We start from the raw sequence: 10,486 nt of genomic DNA, 5'->3' as shown, positions 1-10,486 counted from the left end.
CATCCATCCATCCAGGACAGGTTGCCAGTCTGTTGCAGGTTCTGATTAGTTAAAATTATATATTTTCAGGCCTATAATACTAATCTTTAGCAGATAACTAACTCTGTATCTCCTTCACAGGGAGCCATATTTTTTTTCCAATAACAGGAACGTTTGTAAGAGTTGAATGATAATGAAAGAAGAGGATTTAAACCGGGGTCTTCCAACTTCCAGCAGGAAAATAACTTCAAACATACAGCTGCAATGAACGATCAAATCATGCTTGTGTTTCCGAATGGCCTAGCCAAAGTATAGAAGTAAATCCTGGTGAGAATCTGTAAAAGTGTTCTGGTATGAAGTGGTCTAACTCCTTATAATTACAACATAACACAAGTAAACTCTGGAACAATTATTGATCAGGGCTTCCTAAAAACATGGGCTTGTAAAGCCGTTGATTAGAGTCACCCTCCGGCCTTTTCCACCACGTCCCCTGCGTCTCACTCGTTCTTCAAGGCGGGATCACTAGAAGCGTGAGGCAGGGAAGGGTTTATAAGGGGCAAGGTGGAGCATGCTTATCATTCCTCTGCTCACCTGTGACTCCTGCAGATCATGGACTACCAGCAACAAGTGAAACGCAACACCAGGGGTGAGTATCTAATGCAAAGCAGGCGTAACTCTAAGCTTTTATACTAAGCTGCTGTCAATCTATAATTTTCTTCTGTTTACTTTCCATTAGAATAGTTTTATTGGAATTCATTGAAGTATATTTAAAATTTAGAAAGTTTCTCAATTTTAATTCCCCATCAACATTTAATTAATAAAGCTGAATGGAGGAAGTTAGTTTCTTATTTATTTTTATACATTTTCTTTTATCTGGTGCCGTAGGTGTTTGTGACAGAAGGTAAAACAAGTGTAACAGGGATAACATAGTGATTATGAATGCTGAGGTATTTTACCTTTCCAGTTTAGTGTCATGTACCATTCTTAGATTGACACACTGATTACTGAAAGTTAAACCTGACCTAAATCTGTCAGGCTTTAATAGGGGGTTTATAGGAAATATGTGTAAAAAATATACTTATAGTTTTTTGTCACTTCAGGTTTCTAAAATTGTGGAATCATAACTCATAAAAATTTGTGCCATAAAATAATTTATTTAAAAATATTCACTATACCCCAAACCCCTTAATTTAAATGTTAATTTAAATGCTGTTATTTCTTAAACATTAAGAATTAATTGCATAAATATTTTTACTAAAGAAAATATTCAAATTTTTCAGAAAATAGATCTATAAATCATTCTAGATCCAAATCATAAATGTCTAACAACTTTTCCTCATTAAAAGAAATACAGTTTCCTTTCTATTTGGGTAAATCTTGAACTTTTTTTTGTCTACAGTATTACTGCATCTATTGTTAATAACAATAAAATGTGTGTATGTATATATATATATATATATATATATATATATATATATATATATATTTTTTTTTTTTTTTTTGGCCAGGATAATTTATACTTTACAAGCACTCAAATAACTGCGGCAGAATTTTCTTTTTTTTGTTGGAGGACGCATTCCTGTGTTCTTGCAGAGCATGCATAGGCCTTAATAGAGATTGGCAAAAATAATAAACAAATGAAGCAGAACCACTTAGCATTGTGGCACAGTTAGCTTCTACAGAAACGTACAGAGGTAGCAGTTGGAAATTTCCAAAAGACCTTTGTGATTTCTTTTAGATGTAGGCTGTGTGTTAAAAAGATCCAAACTGGTTCATTGAGACCAGATACAGCAAGACCCATATCATCCATTTTACTTATTTTACATCAGATTTAAATCAGGCAAAGAAAAACAAAAACAAAATGACAAAAAAATATTAGAATAATTACTTACTAGTTACCTTAAGGCTCTATAAGTTCTAAAGTAATTGTTTATTATTAGTTCAAATTTCCATATGGTCAATAAACCTATTCTTTTTTTAAGTCATAGAATATAGAAAATGTGGTGATTAAGGCAAATAATTCAGGCTTCTTACTGAACATAGGTATGAAACTGATCAGTTTTATCAACAAGACTCAAAATACTTTTATTGCATTAATATAATCTAATATATATCAGATGTAAATTATTACACATTATGGTCTGAAATAGAAAACAGAGTAAATGCTGCCATTGCTCCCCTGTATAGAAGTTTGTAAAACACACACACGCCCTTTAACCCATGTGTGCATGTTGATGCTGCTCCTTACTCATGCATGAAGAGCCTAATCCTGCAGAAATTACTTTCCAAGTACTTTGGCAAATAGTTGCTGACAGTTTCTTCATTTTTGTTTCATAAATCTTGCTTATGTAATCCATTTCTACACATTCCCCCCATTCCTGTTTGGTTGCAACTATCCCAGATGTTACGTGGGAAAAAGACTGTGCTTACAAAAAGACTATGTTGTGCAAATCTGTTTTTGTGCAGACTAGATGAAACAAAAAAATACAGTTGGCAGTTCAAGCTGCATCATACTGATGTTAAAAGCTTCAACATTCATTTTCACAGGTAAAGGCAACCTTCGTCTGAGGCTGGTGAACTTTGAACATAAAGAAAACCACATTTCACATGAGACCCAGGGGCTAAGTGAAAACCACCTGGTGGTACGACGTGGAAAACCCTTTAAACTGACTCTGATGTTTGGCGGGGGGACCTGGAACCCTCGCACTGCAAGGCTGCTACTGCTGGTTCGATTAGGTATGTGTGACAGAACCAGGAGAATGGAAATCCCATTACAGCTTACCCTACTTATTAAAAGCACATTTTAAAGACATGTATTTCATTTAGGATAATTGACTTTCCTTTGATTTCAAATTAAAATCAACAATTTTTATAACAAGAAATTCTAAATATTCTAAAAACTTTCATTTCATTAAAGAAATAACATCAGACAGCATTGGACACCCAAAACACTTAAAAACTGCTGAGTTCTTGACTTGATATACTGGGTTAATTTACAGGCGACATGTTTAATTGGATTTAATTTCAATCCTTAATCAATTCAGATTATCAAGGAAACAATGCTGTAATCCACAATTAAGATTTAGTTCACAAACAACAGAATTTTGAAGATATCTATTCTTTTTTGGCCATTTTTTATTTTATTTTAAGAACTCTGCACCTAAATGTGCACCAGCACAGTTCCCTTCCCCCTGTGACATCATTACCCATATATGGTAAGGATAAGCCATTTGTTAATGCTGGGCTCCCCATTTATTTTTTGTAAACTTATCTTCATCGAAGCTCCTTCAAAATCTGGAGGTGTTTTTATATAATTTTTTTATTCATCTACATTTGTTTAGAGGTAAACATAAACTAAGAGACAAAAACATTTTAGGAACATTATGGAAACTAGAACCATAGTTAATTTTCGGTATATTTATTTTTTAACACAAAAAGACTTTTAAATCAGTTTTTTATTTGGTATTTTAAAATGAATTTTATTATTTTATGGTTTCACTTACTGGTTTCTTATAAGAACATCCAGTTACCGCCATTCTCTAATTTCTTCGTCCATCATGCAGACGAGGATAATGTGTTTCAAATTGGAGGCTCTGAAAAATAATAAACCTGCTTTTTGTCTTCAACCAGTGTTCAAACAGCATAAGCCCAGAAAATACCACAAATTTTTTTTGTATAGATTGGGTTGGACCTGGGCTGCTGAGTGGTGCAGTGGGTAGCGCTGCTGCCTTGCATCAACAAGGTTCTGGGTTTGATTCCTGGGGTCTTTCTGCATGCATTTTGCATGTTCTCCCTGTGCATGGGTGGGTTCTCTCCGGGTACTCCGGCTTCCTCCCACAGTCTAAAAATGTGACTTTTAGGTTAATTGACCTCTCTTATTTCTCCTTAAGCGTGATTGGTTGTTATTTTGTTTTATGTGACGGACTGGCGACCTGGCGATACCGCCTCTCTCCCGTAGACAGCATGAGATAGGCACCAGCACCCCTCTCGACCCCGCTTGGGATAAGCATGATGGAGGGGTTAGACTCATACCAGGAATGAAAAACAATTTGTTAAATATAGCTTAGTGCCTTTATTTAAGATTTGAATGAAATGTGATTCAACACATTGTTACAGTGTTTTTCTGTGTGCAGGGAATCTGGCACAGGAGATCCCAGTTTTTTTCTCAGAGGAATGTTCAGACCTCCAGAGATGGTCGGCCGCAGTTCATCCAGGAGAAAGCCGCTCTCAGTCCGTCACCGTCAACATCTGCTCGCCAGTTCTGTCCTCGGTGGGTGTCTATCAGCTCGTGGTCCAAATAGAGACAATGCAGAACAAACAGACATACGCAGTGGGAACCTTTATCCTGCTCTGTAACCCTTGGCATCAAGGTGAGTCTATGTTGTTCTTTTAACTGCAAGCTTTGTTTTTATTTCATTAAATATACTAATTACAACCTCCCATAAATCTTACCTCAGATGATCCGGTATACATGCCAGTGAAAGAGCAGATAGAGGAGTATGTCAAGAGCGATTATGGGTGGGTGTATTTTGGCTCCTCAGCAAATGTTCAGAGTCGGCCCTGGTTATTTGGTCAGGTGGGGAACAAACACAACAGAACCTCTATAAAATAGCAAAATTCATTGATATATATTTAAAGAAAAAATTTTTTTTCTCTTTTTTATTTGCTTTGGTTCTGAGCAGTATGAGTCTGGAGTCCTGGAGGCATGTCTGACACTACTGCAAGTCAGCCCACAGCACCAACGTGACAGCAACAAGGACTACATCTTACGAACAGACCCTGTTTACCTCTCGTTGGTCATCTGTGCCATGGTAGTTGCTAAAGCAAGGACGTGATCAGAAACAATACATAGAATCTGACAGAATCTGTATCTCTTTTTTATAACCAAATATGACCTATGCAGAAATTCCAACAAGTTGCTTTGAAGCTTTACAGTAAGTAAGGTAATGTGTGTCTTCCTGTCAAAGATCAACTCCAAAGATGATCAGGGAATTCTGCTTGGAAAGTGGGACAATGACTACAGTGATGGTGTCAAGCCAACTGATTGGACCGGCAGTGCTGATATCCTCCAGCAATGGCTTTCATCCAAATTCAAACCTGTGCGCTACGGGCAGTGCTGGGTCTTTGCATCAGTCCTCTGCACAGGTACTTCTGGAATCATCACTATCAGTTTCCTGAAATCAGAACATTTCTTGTCAGCCTTGTAGCGGAAGGCTTCTTGAAAAAAGGGAAAATACCATCAAGGCATCATTAGATGTGTCTATGCTGACAAGATCAGGAACCAGAGGAGGCATCCTGATCAAATGCCTGCATCCACATAACTGTCTGAAGCCCTGAGTCTGCTTTAATTTCCTCAGAATGATGAAGCTCCTCACCTTAAGGTCAAGGGTGTGTTTACACTGAGCACTAACAGAACAAATGGAGTGAGGGGTTTACATGGTATCCTTATGTAAAGCCATAATCAAGAGAGAATTAAGAGTTGGTGTTGCAAAGGATGTTTTACGAGCAATGTGAATGGTGCAAACTGGGTGAATATGGCGAACCGCCATTTTGCTGTTGTTCAACTATTTGAGTCACATAAACCTATCAGGGAAAGGATTTGGGTGTGATGTCCCATAAAGGAGCACATCAGAGAAAAAAATGATTTCAAAAACCCGCCAGCATCTCTGAAAGATCCTGTTTGGCTTTTCACATTAACTACGTACATTCCAGTGACTTGCCCAGTAAAATCAAGGTTGAGCTGAACAGACAAGAAGAATTGGACAGAGGCTCTTCCTGTTCTATGACATGCTGAAGTGAGCTGGGCAAAATATCGCTGATGGTGTGTTTGCCTAAACGCAAACACGAAAATTAGATTTGTTTGTATTTGATGTGAACGCACCTTCAGCCAAAGCTGCCCGAAGCTGAAAGCATTTGGGATCTTGATTACAGAATGTTGAGGATCCAGACAGAGCTGCAAATGGAGACCTTTGCTTAATGGTTTGATTTTGTCTCCAGTACATCATACTGTAGGAATGAATAATCTACTTCTACCTCTACACAAAGATACCGACTTCAATGTTTTCAAAAAGAAGCAAAACTAGACCCCCAAGTGTCGCCCATCCCAACTATTTTAAACTTATATATATTGTGGCAAGCATTTTCCAGAGCTACTAAAACCTATGTGGGTGGAACACAGCATTTCTATAAAAGTAAAGAACTGGTCACTTTCCAGCTGTAAGACTGAGAATTGATTGATTGACTTAATTGGGGCAAACAGTGGCGTTGGGTGTAGGAGTTTACCCTGAAATCAATGGGTTGATGGTTCAAGCCCTGGCTCAGGCTTTCAGTGTTGGGTACTTGAGCAAGACACTTCACCTGCATTTTCTTTTGATGGTGGTCAGAGGGCCCGGTGCTGCCGGTGTACTATGGCAGCCTCGCTTCTGTCAGTGAGCCCCAAGCAGCTGTGGCAACAATGTTTCCCACAGTGAGTGTGTGTGTGTGAATGACTGAATGTAGTGTAAAGTGCTTTGGTCAAAACTCCTGACTTGGAAAAGCACTATATAGGTACAGGCCATTTAATTTATCTCACAGTGGCGAAATGGTGATCCTCTCAATGACTGGGTTAATCTTTTACAACCATAATTTATAAAACTGGGGAACAATTCTTCTTTTGTGTTAAATGCAAAATATTTTGTTATATTCTAGTGAAATCAGAGCCACAAAACATTTTTTTTTTTTTTTTACAGTTATGAGAGTTCTTGGGATTCCCTCCAGGGTGGTGACAGTTTTCGATGCAGCCCATGACACTAATGCCAACACCACCATTGAGGAATACTACACAACCACTGGGGAGAAACTTGGCTGGTCTAGGGACAGCATTTGGTAGGTGTACCCTTAGAAATCACAAAGGTAAGATAGGGTTGTTGATTTTTCTTGAATCACAGCTATATTTTGTTGTTGCACAATGTGAAGAGAATTTGCTTTAAACACTGCATGCAATTTTATGTTTTAGAGTGTGCACACATGTGTTTATCTACAGGAACTTCCATGTCTGGGTGGAGTGCTGGATGAGGAGATCAGACCTCAGTCCAGGGTTCGATGGTTGGCAGGTGGTGGATCCAACACCCCAAGAGCTGAGTAGAGGTAGAGTGGTTCTAAGGTTATTTTTTTGGTTCGATCTTGATACATGTTTCCTAAATGCTCCCAAAAACAAGTTACAGTAGCAACCATTCAAAATGGCCCTTCACAGTCAAACGCCAGCCGAATGGCAGCCCACTTCCCTCCAAATTAAAGCCTCTGGAGTGACACCCTCTTACAGTACATATTGTTTTACTCTGACTCCACCGTTTCACTGAATTACAGGGTCTGACCAGGAGATGCTGCTTCTCTTTAGATCTTAATGTCCTCAAATCATGACAGAAAGAATATTTCAGTAAAAAGATTTATGTTTAAAAGGAATTATAGGGGACCAGCCAAGGCCCTGTCAAAAAAAGTGGGGAAATTTTGAATGGCTACTGCTGTTACTGGATTTACCTTAAATAGTATGGCATGCCTCTTGGGAAAACACTTCTATCAGTGGGGTCAAAGGGAAGACTTAAAACTGTAAAATGTTGTGATCTGGTCTCATAGGGGTTTACCGCTGCGGCCCCTGCCCGGTTGCTGCCATCCGGGAACGCTGCCTCCTAGTGCCATATGACACTCCCTTCCTCTACGCCTCTGTCGATGGGGACGTGCATCGTGTGATTGTGGATAATGGACATGTGGTTGGAGAAACATTGGACTCTAAGGCCGTGGGACGGCTTATATGCACGAAAAGCGTAGGATCGAGCTGTCTAAGCAATCTGACACATTCTTATAAGGGCTTGAAAAGTAAGAAAGCTTTAATCACGCTTTTTAGTTTTTGCTTTGCAAAAAATGTAGCTGTGACAGAAATAAATCGAAATGAAAGGCTTACTGTGTTTTTCTCTTCATCCATTTGAAAAAACACTTTTTCTTTCTTTTTCTTTTTGCAGAAGTGTATAGGCATGATCTACGAGGTATTAAAACCAATATGTTTTTCTCACAAAAGGAATCGTAATTTATTAAGGCCTAACAAGCATTAATTTAAATTGACAATTTGAATGTCTTTGTTTTCATCTTCTGCTTTTGCATTGTGCAAAATCTCCTCATCCTCATCTGCAGACAAAATGGGTAGGATAATATTTATTAACTTTCCAACTAAGCCTTCTGTCTAAAGTGTTTATAAAATCAAACCTACAGCTATTTTCTTAAACTGGCTGCATTGACATTTTGTTGTTAATCAAGTTATTGATTAATTAAGTTAAACGAGTCACAACCTGTTATTTTAGATATAACATTCTTCTGAAAATGTCTTAAATGAAAAGAACATTAGAGAGATCAGACATGCAGAAAAAAAACAACTTTTGATGATCTTTTCCTTTTCGGCTTTTGAATTTTACTTGGTAATCAATAATTTGTCTTTGTCTGAATCTGCATTATTAAGCTCAAACTCTTTGAACTTCTCTTTCCAGAATGCAGGACTTCCTCCCAGTTTTCTTCAGATGTTCATGTTGGTAAGAATCTAGAAATACAATCATGCCACTCATACTGTAAAATACCTACACTGGTTATAATATTTCCCAGGAAATTTGTATTGAGTGTTTTTCATTTGAAAAAACTACTGTCTCTTTGAAGTTTAATAATTTAGATATCAAAAAAGTGTGACCTTTGGTATCGCTCCAAGTTAAAAACATTAGATTTAATTCCTTGAAGTTATAAAAAACTTTTCATGAATCATTTTAATACAGTTTAATAGTTTTTTCTCTTGAGATTTTGCATTCAGAGGGTTTCTCTGAGTTATTAAATGCATCAAAACCAAGAACAGACATTTGGCCTTTTAATACATGAACAGACATCATCTAGCTTTGATACTCCAGCATTGCATTCACTAAAAATCTGCTTTGCTTCAATGCATAAATTGGTGTAATCCTCTAATTTCCAAAATGTCTGTTGGAGTCAAAAAAGAAAATTGGGAAAGAATTGGGAAAGAATCCCCATCAGCCGGTCAGTCTCCTAAACTGAAAAGGTGTTTTTTTTTTGTTTTTTTTTAGTGTCAATAAACATCAATTCCTAAGCTTCAGAAATATTATGGTGATGTATCTAATTGTCATTAAGCTAATAAGCATGGCTAAAGTGGTGCTGGACTAAAGACCTCTGGTGTTTTAGTCTGTTATATTTAAAATTGTAATCCTCTCTTTGATAAAAGAAAATGAAACCTAACTGAAGGTGTAAATGCCTTACTTTCTACTTTACATGACTTTATTCTACTCCATCTTTGCAGCAGCTCAATAATAATTATAATAATAAATCATTATAATAATAATTATACATTTTATTTATTATTACTTTACATTTCAATTAAATGTCAAAGTGCTACAGTAACAGAGGGGTAAAAAAAAGCCCCTAGGTTATAAGAAAAAACAACAAATAATGAAAGCAAAGAAAAAATGAATAGAAGAAAAGAAAAGTTTTTTTTTTAAAGTTCATCAACTATGTACATCAGAGTTCCAATAGACACGTCTTAAGCCTTGGGTAAAAATGTTAATACATACAAAGTTTGAATTACTCTGCTTTTAAATTTGACGTACTATTCTTTTCTTATATAATAATACTGTTGATCTGATAAATGCATCATATGCTTGCCTAGTTAATATCTGGGCTTTCTGTAGAGACTTTTCTTGATAGTAATACCTTTTTTTTTTTTTTTTTTTTTTTTTTACATTCCTCTGCAAAATCCTATGAAGAAAAGAAGCCTGTTTTACTTTTATCTGTCAGGTTTTGTTGTCTTACTTTTAAAAGAGATGCTGGCTATGGCATCTGCAGGGATCTAATCTCTTTTTAATCCCTTTCCCCCCCCTTTTTTTTTTACAGTATCGTCGTCGCCCCAAATCACTGAATGTGGCCTTACTGCAGGTGATATGATTGACAAAACTTCAGTAACTCATACTGTTAACAAACACTAGAATGTAACTACATTAGAATGTTTACCAATACAATCTACTCAGAGTCAAAAAGCTTTGGCCTTTAACTTTAAATTTTTATTTTATTCAAACAAATCTAAGTTAATAGGGGAGAGGAGGGTCAGTATGTATGCAGCATATAAATGTTACATGTTTAAAATTATAAATTACATTGATAATCCATGTTAAATAAATATCTTATTAAACAATTCTGAAGGCATGAACAATCCATTTTAAAGAATAAGTTTTTTTACAGAACCCAGGTTGACTTGCTCTGCCTTTGCTGCAGACGATCATAGAGGTAAGCGAAGATCTATTTAGCAAACTGTAATATGTGTTTACTTAAAACTGGATAAGGGCTGAATAACTTTATGAAAACATACAATACTGTTGGTGTATGACCAGATAAAGAAGCGGTGTCAATATGTTTTTATTGTCATCACTTGATCTCTAATAATCAATATTCTATCCTGCTTTTAGTGAAAAAAAAGTATTATTTTCATCTG

General features: G+C 36.6%; 1 protein-coding gene across 1 annotated transcript in view; it reads left to right on the top strand.

Moving 5' to 3' along the window:
• Window positions 1-558: 558 nt before the first annotated feature.
• The window catches only part of LOC107098761 (protein-glutamine gamma-glutamyltransferase 5-like), an 18,358-nt gene continuing 8,430 nt past the window's right edge, over window positions 559-10,486 (top strand). The window contains exons 1-14 of the mRNA XM_015396598.1: window positions 559-625; window positions 2,527-2,715; window positions 4,113-4,349; window positions 4,437-4,555; window positions 4,662-4,790; window positions 4,947-5,124; window positions 6,708-6,843; window positions 7,001-7,104; window positions 7,591-7,830; window positions 7,974-7,997; window positions 8,143-8,151; window positions 8,493-8,534; window positions 9,892-9,933; window positions 10,237-10,281. Coding sequence (XP_015252084.1) covers window positions 589-625; window positions 2,527-2,715; window positions 4,113-4,349; window positions 4,437-4,555; window positions 4,662-4,790; window positions 4,947-5,124; window positions 6,708-6,843; window positions 7,001-7,104; window positions 7,591-7,830; window positions 7,974-7,997; window positions 8,143-8,151; window positions 8,493-8,534; window positions 9,892-9,933; window positions 10,237-10,281 — 1,531 coding nt within the window. The 5' untranslated portion in view covers window positions 559-588. The remainder of the gene's footprint in view (window positions 626-2,526; window positions 2,716-4,112; window positions 4,350-4,436; window positions 4,556-4,661; window positions 4,791-4,946; window positions 5,125-6,707; window positions 6,844-7,000; window positions 7,105-7,590; window positions 7,831-7,973; window positions 7,998-8,142; window positions 8,152-8,492; window positions 8,535-9,891; window positions 9,934-10,236; window positions 10,282-10,486) is intronic.

Source organism: Cyprinodon variegatus, unplaced genomic scaffold, assembly GCF_000732505.1.
Source record: "Cyprinodon variegatus isolate N-32 unplaced genomic scaffold, C_variegatus-1.0 Scaffold808, whole genome shotgun sequence".
Taxonomy (NCBI): domain Eukaryota; kingdom Metazoa; phylum Chordata; class Actinopteri; order Cyprinodontiformes; family Cyprinodontidae; genus Cyprinodon; species Cyprinodon variegatus.
The sequence above is the reverse complement of the archived record's forward strand: the minus strand, read 5'-3'. Positions and strand labels throughout refer to the sequence as shown.